This window comes from Necator americanus, chromosome X (assembly GCF_031761385.1).
Source record: "Necator americanus strain Aroian chromosome X, whole genome shotgun sequence".
In the NCBI taxonomy this organism is placed as follows: Eukaryota; Metazoa; Nematoda; class Chromadorea; order Rhabditida; family Ancylostomatidae; genus Necator; species Necator americanus.
In genome coordinates this window covers 16,565,570-16,581,650 of record NC_087376.1, presented here as the reverse complement: position 1 = coordinate 16,581,650, position 16,081 = coordinate 16,565,570, and the positions used below count along the sequence as shown (strand labels likewise).

The 16,081-nt window shown below is 42.1% G+C and overlaps 1 protein-coding gene across 2 annotated transcripts in view; it reads left to right on the top strand.

The window, feature by feature from the left end:
* Positions 1 to 16,081, top strand: part of RB195_023561 (uncharacterized protein) — a gene marked incomplete at both ends in the record, with an annotated part of 29,285 nt that overhangs the window by 2,107 nt on the left and 11,097 nt on the right. For both annotated transcript variants that reach the window (XM_064211041.1, XM_064211042.1), the window contains one exon: positions 5,865 to 5,990. In XM_064211041.1, the coding sequence (XP_064066922.1) occupies positions 5,865 to 5,990 (126 nt within the window). The remainder of the gene's footprint in view (positions 1 to 5,864; positions 5,991 to 16,081) is intronic.

Sequence of the window (16,081 nt, the reverse complement as noted above, 5' to 3'; positions counted from 1 at the left end):
GTGTTTGTGTCAGAGTTTAAAGTCCTTTCCGTGGCGCACGTCGGCAATTCTTATTGCAGAAGAACGGTGAGTTCACACATGTAGGTATGATGTTCGGCTTGCTCCTTTTTGGAGAATGGTCATTCCTCTTGCAGAGAACTGCGACAAATTCTTCCGCTCCTCGATTCCTTGCTTGGTTTTATTCGCCGTGGGTGATTTAGATTCGTGATTTGTTTTTTTTTTTTCGTTTCTATGGTTTTGGATTTCCTCTTCAACGTCGATGAAGCTGCGTACATTTGGGAGGAGATTGGAGACTTGAAGGCAACATACCACCAATCTGACTTGCTGAAGGAATCCGACAATCTGGGAATGTGGGAAAATCCAGAGTTGAAGTTGTAGATTACGTGATTAGGGGTGGTTCTGCTCATTCTTCCCTAACCGACGTAAAAAATGGTGTGAAAGACGCTTTTTTTTCAGTGCAACGCGCCAGCCTTCTGCACGCGCCGCATCCAAGTACGATCGGTCGAAGGTCAGTGATGTCTTCTCACTAGCCTATTCAAGCAAAACCGATGGGTAGCCTGTTGATAGGACCGGAGCGGTGTACATAGAAGCGCGTTCTACTGTACCTCATAGGAACTAAGGCGGTTTCCTCGCCGTTTTTTATGACGATGGATAGGCTATGGTGGATAGGCTACTATGGGGACCGAAACATGTCCATAGAGAACGTTCTAACTTACTTCGTAATAACCAAAGTAGTTCCCACGCCGTTTTTTTAACGGCGATAAGGGAAGAATGAGCGGAATCACCCCTGATCCGGAATGTACAATCCCATTTCTAGCTTTCCCCGCGGATTCTCTTACCACATCAGATACATGGTATGTTGCCTCTAATTATAAGGCTACTCTTGGATCTTGAGTAGTGGCAGAACGTTGCCGATGGTTTCTGCTTTGGTTGACACCTCGTAGGGGTGTTCGACCAGAATTCTTCAATCCATTGATCTTATACTCGTTAGTTTCTAGAACGAAACCCCCGACTCTTTCGACAGTTTCAGTAAAGAGCAACTAAGGATTGCCTTATTTCTTTCTCGGGTTGTGGATATACAATATAACCGTTGCATGCATTTAGGCCCTCACTTTAAGCTACTTTACTTATCGTTGTGGCTCAATTTTTCTCGACAGTTTCCATTAGATAATTTATTCTGTGGATATCTTTTATCTTCTTGGTGTTTTGGGAATTGAATATGCTCTAGAAGCCTTCCCATTTTTTTTATTTTCCTCTAAACGTGAGGATTAGTATGGGAGTAAGTTTATCCTGACTTCTAATGGCGTCGTGGCTATCAAAAGTATCCTGGAGAGGTGTTCTGTGACCACATCTAGTGTACACGAACAACAAAATTATGCCTTAGAAGAGGTCATTGAAACCGTATACGGTATAACAGTTGTACCGTACTGCAGTGGAATGCGTCTGCTAATTCCTAGGCTCATAGCGCTTCTTCGCTGGCTAGCTCAAAGTTCTTCTTCAGTTTTTTGATTCGTAGCTTTTTGTCCTGGATGCATGGGTTCCTAATCACTTCGTTGTGTGGAAATTGAACGCGAACTTCGCTCGACAGGTCGTTGAAAACAAGGGTTATGCGTCCGGTAGTCTTCATGAGCACTCTTTATCAGTGGAGACCGATGTGGACGTCACATCAGAGTGATCAGATTGAAGTTTCCCCATCTCATCCAACTCGAACTGTTCTTCAAGCGCGGAGGAAGGAAACAGATAGAGGTATTGGTGACTTGAAGGGAAGACTGAGAAAGTTATAGGCAACGCCCCATCCGTACTGTCTAGAATGAGCGAGGTCTTGGTGTCTATTCTTGGTACCACCTATCGTTTGACTCATGAAGACCTGTCTTCTTGAACGCTCGAACTTTTATTGAACGTTAACACTGTTGGATGCGCAACTACTCATTGACATGGGAGTGCAGTAGTGTGTGCAGACATAACATAGCTCACAAGTGCTGCTGAAGAATACGCCGCCATGCTGTGGATATGTTCTGACGTAAGTTGACCATAATCAACTGGTCTTACTAGCAGTATTGTCTATATGTTGCATTGTGTATCATTGTAAACTTCCTTGATATTACTGTGAGCCCTACATCCCGAACTTCATTTTTTGCCTGCCACTATTTAGTACTCAGATGGTAATCCTTTTTGGGTGCGTATCGTTAAGTACCCGCAGCCGATTATCTGCAGCCGGATAAGTGCCTGCAGAAGAGGCTGTCGGAAGGCCAGAGAAGGCATATCTTGGGCTACCTGTGATCACTAAGCCCATCCATCACCACATCGCTGAGGTCATGAGCAACGCTTGTATTGCAATTACGTGATAGAGTTGCCTTCTACGATAGTTCAAAGAACAAAAAGGCAGCAACTTAGCAACATAGAAAGTGGAAGAAAACGTAGAAAATGAAAATGCTAAAAATGAAGCAAAAACGTAGAAAATTTGTAATGTTGTATTTTTTTAAAATTTGTATTTGTAAAGCAAATGTTGCAACAAATGTAAACATAGCTAGCTAAAAACGTTGTAAAATAAAAGTAAAATGGTGTAGAACCGAGAACCTGGTTTTCGAAAGATGTAGATTTGTGATTGAAAAAACTGAATAGAAGATATGGATGTAGATTTGTATTTATACAGACTATTAAATCCTTGTAAGATACTGCAGTAGTTTGTGAAATTTCGATTTTTTTGCTTTACGCAAATAAAACGTACAATTATTTCCTGTTTCTGGTATCTCGTGTGCAGTCGTTCGATATATCTTTATACGTAAACGATCGATACTCCATACGGAGGCAATAGCAGAGATAGCGTGCCCCTGCGAGGCATGTTTCGTACCTCATTAGACGATGAGAGTCGCTGATGAAGGATGTGATGGACGGGGCATGAGGCAAACGCAGTGCAGTGCTCTGCTGACGCTGCGCAGCGCAATTAACGATCGCCGTTGCCAGTCGTTTTCCCTAATGATCCCTAATCGCTGTCGCGGCGGCTGCGGGTACCTAACGACCGCCCCCATCCTTTTTTTTTGCGAAGAGATTGTGCCCGAAACGGTCCGGTGGAGCGTAGCAGTTAGGGTCGAGTGTAGATCCCTTCTAAAACCGTTCATTGCTACAGTTTGCGATGGTTTCATCTCGATTCCAACCCCTATCTCCACCGCGTCGCTTCGAGCGCAACCGCTTAAGCAGCTGAAAGTGCTTCATGTTTTTTTTACCCGACTATATTTCACTTTGATCAGAGTTTCAGCAGGTTTCTTTGAGAAGGGTTGGAAGACGTTTTAAAGTCCAGTGCATTTTGTACATTGCACTGTTATTTTTTTTTATTAACCGTCTGCTCACAGAATCAAAAACAGCATATAACAGAACTGAGAGTGTTGTGGTCTCTACACGAATAGCTATGTCACCCTTATGATCCACTTACGGTTACGGTTATGTCACGAGTGTGAGCGCGACCACACTCAATTCTGATTACCCGGAAAAATGACATTTGAAACTGCCTTCTCGCACTGAATGCCCCTAACTAAACACCTAGCAATGTATCACATGTGCGAAGGTGGGCATATATGCAGCATCTGCGGGCGGACAATCAATCGGATGCTGAAGCCGTCGCTCCCGCTAGGGAGTTTCGCAGCGACAAGATCATTTAGCATGATCGTGCTCACTCGTGCTCGTACTACTCGTGAAACTACACTCCTAACCCTATCTATTCGTGAAGAGATCCCAACACTCAATTTCAGGTATGCTGCCCTTAAAGACAGCATACCATCAAATACAAAATTTTTGATGTTGGGATTCCCGTAGGAGTAGATTGTGGTAGGGATGTAGTTCACGAGTATAAGAGGGATTACATTTTATTCCTCTTCCCCCTAACAATCCAGAAGAATGCGTAAGAAGCAACTTTGTGTGTTCCGCCAACGATGCGACTTATTATTATTACTAACTTATTCGAGGGATGTTGGTGTCTCCTCAACAAGCATATCTTTCGGATGCGCAATGCCTAGGAGGCATTTGGGGACAAGTGTCTTTACCGTTTCCCGTCAAAGTGAGCTAAGGAATCATGTTTACCATATGTGAATGACCATGAACAAGTTGTTGACCAGAGGAGGTCAGCACCAATAGCTTCAGTGAAAGGAAAGTTCATGTAAAAAAAGAAAGTTTACTGTAATGCCGATTGACATTTCTTACAAATCACTATACATGTAAATAAATGTTTCACAGGTTGTCATAGTAGTTAAGAAAGAATGGACTTGAACTTGATCTTCTATTTAAAAAAGTGTCTTTTGCTCTGATGATAGAAAAGATTTTCCTCTGGTACGGAACCCCTCAATGAAATCCCTGTTAAATTGTGTATTTATTGAGTACGACTGTTTTCACGTCCGTTCAACCAAACAAATAAGTCTCCATGTGATCTTAGTTTTGAAGCCTTCAGAAGTCTTTTGAAGTATCGTAGCCGCTTTCCTAGGTGAAGATATTTCTTGTTCGAACCTTTTCATGCGTTTGATTGTGAACATCCTAATCTGATTGTGATTCTATTCGTTAGCCGTGGGCGTACGTTGGGGTTTTCCCAGTGAGAGGTGGGGGTCTTAGAGTGAAGAAAAGAGGATTGGAGAGGGTAAAGAAGGAGGAAAGAGTTAGAATGAAAGCAAGCTGATAGTGGCACATTATCTTTGAGAGAAAAAAAAACGAAAACAGATCACATATTCTACATAGACGACAATGAAATCTAAAGGATTAGATCCACAGGATTGAGATTTGTTCAGAGGAAGATCTATAACTGCACTTAAAACGTTAGTATTCCTATATTGCATAGTTTTCAACGATTTACATCTGAATTTAGCAACATTTTGTTACCAAACGCTCTCAAATTCTGTGAACACACCTCGGCGAAGATGCGAGTAATCGCGTCAGGTGATGAGATCAGCCCGCCGACTGTGTCAAGTAAGTGATGAGCGAGCCTTCATGTACAAGACATGTTCAAGATATCGAAGTGCTCTTTTCACGAAGCTGTTAACGATCTTTCCCATCTAACAATATTTGCACAATCTGAGGGGTTTTTTTTGGCGCTTAGATGTTATTATGTTCAAGTATTAGGTACGTCCCAAAGTCTTGCGCCGAATTTCACACCTTTTTCGAACAGTTATAACTTTATTGTTCATAGATATCAATCAACAAAATAATGACTTCATGATCCACTATATATGTTCAACCTTCACTGAACTATCAATTCAAACTATCAGTTCAAACTGTTCCTTTGCTTATGTCAGCTATCAATTGCTGCCATTTGTTCCTCGGCTAACTCTTATTCGAGAGGGTCGTGTCCCATCACCACGTTTCACCCTGTATACCCCTGTGGTGTAAGCTTCTAGAACATTCTACCATATTCAATTACCAGAAATTTTTATTCAAGATCTCTAAAATTCTGGATCGAAAAACAAATTGTGGTGCCAGACTTTCGAACCAACCAAATATAAACTGTGCCCCATAATCACGGCTTATTCTGAATGTAAGCGACATTCAGAAATTTGTTTTAGATTCTGAAAAGTAAGATGTAGATCTGTTTTCTGGAAATGGCCATTTTGCTTAGTAGCTCCCACTTTGGAGAGCATTAAATGCAGCAATCCACTGGTACAAAGAAAAGAGAATGTTTTGAAGTGATAATATAGTTTAACTGCAAAAAATGAGGTTTCTTTCCCCCGTTCCTTCTTCATCACTCAGACATTATTCTTCTTTTAACAAGGTCATGGATAAGGTCATAAATGATCCGTCTCCTTATCCTATAGATTTTTTTTTGGATAGGATGACGATCTATGAGTATACCTTTATTTCCGTGATGTTTTTATCGATACTTGCTTGAGGTTCTTGCTGTTCTTCTTGCTTGCGACTCATTGTTTCTACTCATCGCTTCATTTATACAAGCAGCCACTGATCGAATTCCCTTCGCCGTGGACATTGTTTATCCATTAATGTTGTTCCTAGCAATGGTGAGTTTATTGTTCTTGTTTGGATTTCATTTTGGAGTTTGTAACTTTACAAAGCTGAATAACTTTTATTGATTTCCGTTACGGGGTTTACTTTCTCGACTGATACTGCCTAAGATCACATCGGAAAGAAGAGATTGACTTCCGGGGTTACCCTCTGGGTGATCCACTCTTCTTCTTCGTGGGAAGTCAAGAAGTACACGTATGATGTGACGCTGCATATTCAGGAGGCTAATGAGCTTCGATAATTGCACCGCGCGACTCCTGACAGCGTCACAACCACTACAGAAGCCTGGTCGCTTCTCTTGTACTGCGTCTCGCTGACGCCCCGCCCACACCATCTTTCCCGCGTCTGCCTCTCTTACGATGCGTTCTTTTTTTGCCGCGCTCGCACCTGTTACGATGCACTTTTTAAAACGAACAAAAAAGTGTTTGGCGATGAAAGTTGTTTGAAACCATAGATTAACGGTAGATTAAGAATTTGGAGTCGTAGATGTTTAAAGGCAGCATACTACGAATCTGGGGTGGTGCGGATTTCAGGTGGAGTATCCGTATACGAGGTTGTAGATTATGGAGGCGGGGGTACTTCCGCTCATCTCTCCCTGCATTACTTCAAACAGCTGCCTCTAAAATCATCTATTGCAACGCCCCACCCCTTCCGCCGCCTCCGCCTTGCGATTCGTCGAAAATCAATTCGGACTTCTCCGATAGGCAGTAAGGGACGCTGCGCGTGGAAGGATGGCGCGCTGCAATAGAAGGCATCGTACAAAACAGCATTCAGGGGTCGGCTGCTTGCAATGATTCAGGGAGAGATGAACGGAACCACCCCGGTATCCATAATCTACGACCCCGTATACGGATATTTCACCTGAAATCCGTACCACCTCAGATTCGTGATATGCTACCTTTAAGAAACTCACATAAGTGAAACAGCGTTTAGAAATGTGAGTGGAAGTGATTATTATCATTTGTTATTACCTGCTCTGAATTGTGAAATGGAAACCACCCTGTCATCTCATTGCTTAGAGATAATGTCCCACTGTTCGTTTTCATACTATATTTCTTTACTTTTTTCGCTTCCTAGCACTTGTTTTTACACATCTTGCTAAGTTAAACTGGCATCCAATGCCTGAGGAGGCACGAGTTATGCCTCGCAGACATGCATTGTACTTAAATACAGAGATCAGATGCAGATTTCGGTAATACAGAGGTCTCTCTTCGCCACTAATTCACCGAAACTGTAATATTTCGCAAAGAATAGATAGAAATGAAGCGATAAAAAAACAATGTGTAGGAAGGAGTTTAAACAATGTATACAAAATATAGAAGAAATAGAGAGTGAAATGTGAAATTCGTGAAATTATGGAATGTGTGAAAATATATGCTTGTTGGTGTTTTTTCTGCAGCATAATTCTGTTATAATCCTTATCTGTGTGAACTTTCTTAAATGGAGTCAATATGAATCTCGCATACCACTCTTATCACTAATCGTATCACCCTTTAGTATGCTTCTGGTGATATATCTTTCAATTGAACAGACGGATTTTCTCCTTTTAAATTTCTGACAAGATGCGCTCACTTCACCATATTCGCATATTAGAACTTGCTGCATCAATTCGCTTTTCACTTCTCTCCTTCCCAAATTCCCAGTTTCCGCCACTCCATTGCCACGCGAACATTGCGTGCGATGATGGTTCGAGGGCAGTAGGGAGGCGGTCGTGGATGCTGTGAAGCTGATGGAGCAGCAGGCAGCGGTCAGGCGATTTTCGCGGTTATCTCTTGTCCTCCATCCCTCCTTCGTTGAATCAGAGTACAACAAAGGCGCTAAATTAGGTGAACAAATTGAGTGTGGTGCAATTAACTGCTAGAAACACGTACGTGAACATGAAAAGCACAAAGATCCACAAGCGAAATGAAATAACGTAATTTTTGATGCCAAAATGATAGCCTGCGGACTTGTTTTATTTTGGAATGAAATCGAATTCCTGGAAAGAAAATTTATTGTTTTTCAACCCTAATCTCCCTCATTTATAACCTCCGTGAGGTGTTGTTTGTCTAACAACGTAAGGTAAAATTTATTAATTTGAATTTTTCGTCGAAGTACGCTGCAACGCCCCTGCAATTGTTTGTGGATTAAGCGTTCGCAAGCAGTAGAATAGGAATTTGCTGACACTGCTTCTTTTTCATTGAAGGTTGGAAGCGAGGTTGAAATATGCGAGAAAAGTTACCACCACATACAGTGGATGTTCTTGTAGATGACACCGTAATACATTACATTGTGACCGCATAAAGGTTCATTTAAGTGCATGATGGAAGGTAAAGAAACCAGACATTGCAGTTCATTCAAATCTGCTGCGTACTTGTAGCAAGATTCCACTAAGAAAGATATAGTTTTCCTTCAGTACCACTACAACTACAGAAGAATATAATGCAAAACATGTGCCATACTTGATGTTAGTACAGTACTGAGAAGATAAGCGCACCTCCAGAACGCCTCAAAAGCAGGGTTTAGCGTACGTCGGAATTTTTCCGATGGGGATCGTATGCGAACATATTCGATATTAAAATGAAGTGGTGTAATGCTTGAATAAATGATTGAGGAAGAGTCGAAAATAGTTTAGCTAGGGCGAGGGTATGCAAGCCACAGCATGACAAAAAATCTTATTTTTGTGCTAGGTAAAACTGTATGAAGGATAAAGTGCACGGCGTTGATCATTCCCCATCGGGATGCACTTACGCCCTCGTATTCTTTATACTTCTCGTAATGGAAATAGTATGTTCCTTAAGTCAATCTTGATGATGGGTGATTTAACATTCTCTTGCTGCCTAAACTGCGCTTGATGACCGCTTCACTGACTGAATTCGAAAATTCGATATTCACAGTCAGCTGTCAATATTAGGTCAAACTATCAACTCCATTAATAAATGAAGTAATAAAAGTTGTGAAGGTAATGAAGAAGGTAATGGTAAACAAATTGTTCAAGATGCGCGTGACTGCTTAAAATTCTGATTCTTTTGAAAAATGGACTTGCTATCACAACTGTCAAATCGAACTATTGCAAATTTTTTCGTAATTATTTTATAAAGGAGAAGCGGAACTAACCGGTGGTGACTCTGTATTGGTACTAAGAAGTCGTAGGAGGCGAGCTTCATTTCCTTCATAGCATTTAGTACTTCGGCGCTCCTATGTTACGGCCTCTTCAGTATTGAAGATGCGTCTGTTCATTAAGGATGACCCTTCACAATATCATACAAAGTAAGGAACTATGGAATCATAACTATGCGAAAAACAACATCTATCTGTGAAAATAGAGGTAAAATTAGTGCAAAATAGGTTGCAAGAGTTGGAAAAGTGCGAAGATTCTCATTTTTGGCTGCACCTCAAAATGCGTGACTTCTAACAAATTCAATAACTCAGCTAATAACTCATACCCTTATGGAAACTAATTTACTTTGAAATATCATAGGGCAAGATTTTTTTTACACTCATATCTTGTTCTATGTTCTTCACATTCTTTTCTCTTGAAAGTTTGTTGAGAAAATGCCTAGAAGTTTGCTAAGATGCTTAATTTTTCTCAGTTAATTTTTAAAAAACCAGAAGACCTCTAAGAAAAATTATTCAATTGTTTTGCAGCGCGGACATTTCTTTACAAAGCGCATCCTTACTAACTTTTTTAGATGGTTTAACTATTATTATTAATCAATTTGACCCCCCCCCCCCCCCATCTAAACCCGGACTTTTTGTGGTGTTTCGCTTCGCTTGCCTTCACCATCAATCAAAATTAACAGTAACAACATTTCTTGTAAAATAAGACATCGACGCTTTATTTTTTCCTCAAAGATTTAGGCAGATTTCATAGGTGAAGTTTTTCATAGTTTTCTTGCTAAACGCGTCAGTTCTACATCTGGAGAATATTCAAACTTGATCGTGCACCTATATTTCTTTAAAACCACATTTTGGAAACATTACTTAAAGTAAGAGTGTTCGCTTTTTTCTCAGCAATAACCACAGAATGATGTACTAGCTTGAAATGACATGAATACCATCATCACTACTGGTAAAGATAACGTTCTACGTTAGGTCAGGTAAAAAGTCAAGTTAGCAACTATTTAAAGGCAGCATACCACGAATCTGGGGTGGTGCGGATTTCAGGTGGAGTATCCGTTTACGGGTCGTAGATTATGGAGACCGGGGTGGTTCCGCTCATCTCTCCCTGAATCACTGCAAGCAGCCGCCCCTGAATGCTGTTTTGTGCGATGCTTTCTACTGCAGCGTGCAACCATTGCACGCGTAGCGTCCCTTGCTGCCTATCGGGGCAGTTCGGATTGGTTTTAGACGAATCGCGGGGCGGAGGCGGCGCAAGGGGAGGAGCGCTGCAATAGATGGCATTGTCTGTAATCCGCACCATCTCAGATTCGTGGTATGCTGCCTTTAAGCAGCCGCTTGCATGTCTGTTTCCGAATATGCGAAGAACTGACGTTACCAAACTGAGGCAAATGTGCAAGGAAATAGATACGCGATGGGGTCACTAAGGTGAAACACAATACATGCAGTGGTCACTTCTATGAACGGTTCACAGCGTTTCATTTACTCTTTGTCAAATCCACATGTGTTAATTGCACGATACCAATGCACAACGGCACACCAATTATACGCAACTGGACCCATCCCAACCCAATGTACCGCTTTGCGTAGTGGGATCCGCGTCACCCTGTTTTACCGCTTTACGACGTCGGTGCCTCAATCCGACGCCGTGGAACCCGTCCCTTCTCTTCCCGTCTTTTTAGAATTTCGTGACCGAGACACAAGTAAACACATGTACGGACTAAGCGCGTTATTATATAGCATGGTTGTTTATTGTTTACCAAAATTTGCACCACTTCTGCTCTCACTCTAAATCAGAGTCAGTGTTCATCGCTAAAATCACCTCCAAGTTGCACGTAAGTGCCGTGGATTTATTTTTACTCATCTGTGTTTATTATTCTATTTGTTTATTATATCCATTTCAATTTTAATTCATTTTTCAACTTATTGGTAAGTTTAAGTTCTATTTATTACATCTATTTTTTAATAGCTACCTGAGCCACCATAACGATAAAGTTTCTGGTGTTAATCAATCCTCTTGGGATGCGCCCCCACGTTCACTTTAATTCGGAATCTTTTGAGGTTCGCGAACGTGTAACTGGCCTATACAATGACTTGCGGTGGCTAGCCGATGTATCAGTTCAGTGTTTTTATCCTCTTAGACAAGTCTGGTACTAATTTATGGATCCCGGAAGGATGAAAGACTTGGTTTGCGCTAGGGCGGATTCGAACCTCCGATCGATCGTACAGGGAGCGGAACCTCCAACAGCTACACTACACCCGTCCTGAGCCACTATATTAACGAGAAAGGTAGGAGGAAGTGGAACAGAGAGGATTAGCTTTCGGTGGAATCGCGTCCCGACTACACGCTTGAACCTGCTCAAAAGAGCAGGGTGTTTTCTGTAATAGGTTGGTTCGATTGCAATTTTGGAGCGATGATAACGTCAAAAAATCTACAGTCTAAAAATCAGGAACCATTAACGGGATCAGGAATGGAGTAAACATAATTGTCTCTCAGCACATTAGAGATGTATTGAGATGTGTTAGAACGACAACGATCGCCTATTGGAATACCTCGCCACAGAAGAATATTCACTTTGCTTCTGCTTGGGATATCTCAAACGGGCTGCTCTTAGTTAAGTGTGAACGGTGGGACCTACTTGATACTACTATTAGCAATTGAGGTGTCATTACTGTTGACATGATTACTTTTGAGAGAAACGGTGAAAGAACAAGAAGGAACACTGAAGGACGGTCATAGATGACATGCTGGTCCCGGTCTTTGCGATGTTCACATTTTAACATCGTTATGTGATGAAGCACGCAATTTAATGTGCAAAAAAGCGCTAGAATTAGTTATCGGATAATTAAAGGCATCACTTCACGAATCTGAGTTGGTACGGATTTCAAGTGGAGTATTCGTATACGGGATAGTAGATTATGTAGAGAAGGGTGATTCCGTCCATTTCTTTCTAACTGCCGTAAAAACGGCCCGGAAGATACGGCTTCGGGCGTTCTGACGCACTATTTTCTACAAGGAGTTCGACTGGAGCGCGCCAGCCTTGTGCACGCGCCGCATCTTCTGGGCCGTTTTTTACGGTGATTAAGAAGAAATGGACGGAATCACCCTCCTCTCCATAATCTACTACACCGTATACGAGTACTCCACCTGAATTCCCAGATTCGTGAGGTAATGCCCTTAACGGGTATTCGATTTCTGTCCTATTTCTATGTGTTAATTCCACGCCAGCAGCATCCTTCTTTGTCATAAAACTAAGAAAATCTTCTTAACTAGCCTTTCTGTTGCCAAGCATCTCATCTGAAAGACTCCAGTTGACAGGAATTGAAATTCTGCTCTTGTTTTCCTGTAATTGCGCATAGTTAGCAGTCTTCTACGACCGATTTTGGTTTTTCCTATAACTCCGACGACAACAAATCTTAATTATGCACAACTAGTGGAAAGAAATTGGATAGAAATTGAACCCCTACAAAATAAGGTCCCAAAGGCATCTTAGGAGCAAAATAAACTATGAAACTAATGGAAAAGGTTTTGTTAACGCTACGTAGTCTTATTCACGTATTATTTTATGGAAAAAAGCGATGAAGAACCGTAAAAAGCAGGAGAAAAAAGTACGAGGAGTTTTCAACGTACTGTGGGGAGAGCCAAGTGCATGCCATAACCGACGAAGTTAACGTGTTGCAGTGCGTTTTATGGCGGCTGTAAATATGATATATATTTTGCAGTATACGTGTGACATCATGCTATAAAATAACGCGCTTAGTCCGTGTGTGTGTATGTGTGTGTTTGTCTGAGTGTCACGAAAATACTCCGTAATTATGCAAAAATATGCACCGGTGGGGTGCGGAACCATTGCAATGCACCTTATAGGCGAGCACTCTACCTTTCCACTATTGTCCAGAGATATGTTTTTATATATGTTGGATTTGATGGGCCAAGTTAGTTTCTGTCATACGTTAGTGAGGGTAAATAAACTTCTATGTGAATGTACACTTCCAAATTTGCAAACTATCATGCTATATAGTAACGGGTTCCTGGAGCTACTCGATGAGAAAACCGCTGAGATACCCCGGGAAGACATCATTACCGATGCCGAAGATCTGTACGAAATCGTCGGAGCAATGAAGAATGGTCACAAACAGATATCAGGTTGGTGGTTTCGGCTATGGAACGTGTAACCAATAGCGATCGCATTCTGGAGTTGACTAATTCGCACAACTTCGTCATCGCAAGCACAAATTTTCTAACGTGACAACCCTACTCTGTCACTTTTCACAGCTTCAGCATTAGGACGTAGATTAACTTCATGCTGATGGATCGCCGAAGCACACTGTTCCGATTCTGCAACAAAGCTCCATCGATAGAATATGGAGAAGCAGTCGTTGATGGTATAACACGAGACCTACGGAAGACTCAGCCTCGGAATTCACTTGCCATACTTGATGTCATTCTTGTGTCGCAAGACAAAGGACCATAGTATCAAATTTAAGCTTAGTGCAGTAGCGTGCCTGGGTTTGGTGGTTGTTCTCAGAGTTCTAAATTCTTCATAAACTATGTCCATCGCATTTTCATCAGCTGTTGAACTTGGGGACCAGCAGTTGATTTTTAACGCAGAGGGTGGACGGATGCAAAGGATGGCAAGACGAGGATTTGTAAGAATTGACGAAATAGACGGCGGATGAGTGCACGATAAAACCAAAGTCCCATATTGTGACCTCTCCTCTCCGTAAATGATAGGTGAACCGTTATTCAGCTGTTCTACATCGCTTTGCTCTTGGTCTCTTGCAGTGAATGTTTTTGCGCTCTGCAACTTCGAGCAGTACATGTAAGTCATTGTACTGGAAGATACTGTACTGTTGTCGTCTTGACCCCAACATCAGAAATGTTCTGAGCAACCCGAGACTTCCTTAAACCTCCCCGCTTGTCATAATTTATTCCTTTTTTACTACTACTTTTTTCCGTACTAAGCAATCTTCTCGTGACATCAAGGCTAGTTTTAACTAACTATATGGAACAGTGAAAGATCTTTTGACTCGTTTTATTCGGACTGGGGAAATGTGAGCATTTCTAACCTAGCTATCCGCTTACAGAAAAAGCGAATTCCTCCGCAGATTTGAAAACCATGTCAGAGCGTGAACCTCCGATGTGCATAAATAATTCGTCACCCAAGTTCACGTCTGCACCACTTTGAGATGGTAAACAAAGAGAACGAATTTCATTCATTCCAAATGAATAGGACTGGGTTACATACACTGACCAACCAGAAGCAACAATCTTTGCGTTGAATTACAGTTGTAGTCGTAACCCAGTATGACTACTCGTATAGATCGTCGGTCGTATTACCCTACTTTCTCACGAAGAATTATTTACTTGCGACAGAAGGGACCCCGTATATTCATAGACGTGATATTGCTTTTTTATGTCTTCGATTGTTTTTCATCTAGAACTATGTCACAATGGCCAAGAAGTACAACCACTAAGCGGTGGTAGTGTAGGTATTCAACGGCATAATCTCAAGCTGAACGACGGTTGAGACCGTTTGTAGAATCCTGATTGCTACCTGCTCTAGATGTCCGTGCTTTTACTAAACGCAATCAGGCATCTGAGTGTACACCTTGGGAGCATACGAACTATATAACCTGCTGTTTTTTGCAGGTGTCCCAAATATTGCAAAGAAGTGCTGTTGTCCCGCACACAGCCAGAGCCCATGCTTTCATAGGTCAAATGCCTAGAAAGAACATAGAGTCTTTGGCTACAAACATACGTTGCGGAACGCTGAACTGCGGAGCACTGCCATGTGAACTCCAACAAGCCGAGCTTTCCAGGCTTCTGCGATATCTCCGTCGTTTGCTGCTTTGCAGATACCATCAGCATCGATAATTACACCACATAATCCGGCGATGCTGATGAGAAGAAAGTAGGAGGCTGCGCGGTAGTTGTGGGGAACGATTACAATAATGAAGACAAACTCTGGATTCTAGGTGCAAAAATCCCATGTGATGGAAAATGGTTCTATCCCACGAAGCAAACATCGGATAACGGAAGTACTCTGATAGACCCTCGCGAGCATATGAACCTCATCCTTGCATGCACTTTTAAGAGGAATCATCGACGCTATCAGCTTACGTAGCAGGGGTCAACCCTTTTGACACCTGAAGAGTAGCGTCAGCGGAAAATGGCAACCCTTAAACTATAGCTCGACTACGTTTTGACAAGAGGCAGTCTTTTGTCACACATCCGAGGAGAGAGCTGCATTGACCCTCATTGCCAACGAAGTCAAGCTGGGAGTCTATCTATCCATGAATCATGATGCAGGAGAGTTGGGCAGCACCGTCAACGGAGTTGGAGAAGTTCGAGTGTTTGGAAAGGAATTCGTTTAGACGGATGCTGATGCGGATGGATGTTGGTTAATGGTGTGCCATAACCAAGAACATTACTCGGAAGTGGATATAGTGTACCGGCGGACGACGCGATGAAAACATAAACATGTTGCCCGGCCTTCTCATGTAGTCGCGAAAAACCGTCTTCGCCTCTTTGGTCACGTTATGAGGAGATAGTCTGATCATCCTAATTCTCCCAGACCCAAACTCGACTAGGCGAAACGGACGTAAAATAAAGTTCTGGACGGAAGTGGTGAGGGAAGACTTTAAGAAACTTGGCATTGACAGGCTTTTCAGTGAGGCGTGAAGTTTCGCGGAGTACGGAGTACCAAAGAATGGACAAAATATGTTCAACGCACGCACTTCGGCGAGATGGGCTTAGTCCGTGTGTGCGTGTTTGTGTGTGTGTCACGAAAATACTGCATAATGATGCAAAACTCTGCACCGGTGAGGTGCCGAACCATCGCCATGCAACTGATGGACGAGCACTCTACCTTTTCACTATTGTCCAAAGCTATATAGCAACGTATGTTGGCTTTGATAAGGGAAATTAGTTTCTCTCATATGTTAGTGAGGACAAATTAACTTTTATGTGAATAGATACTTCCAA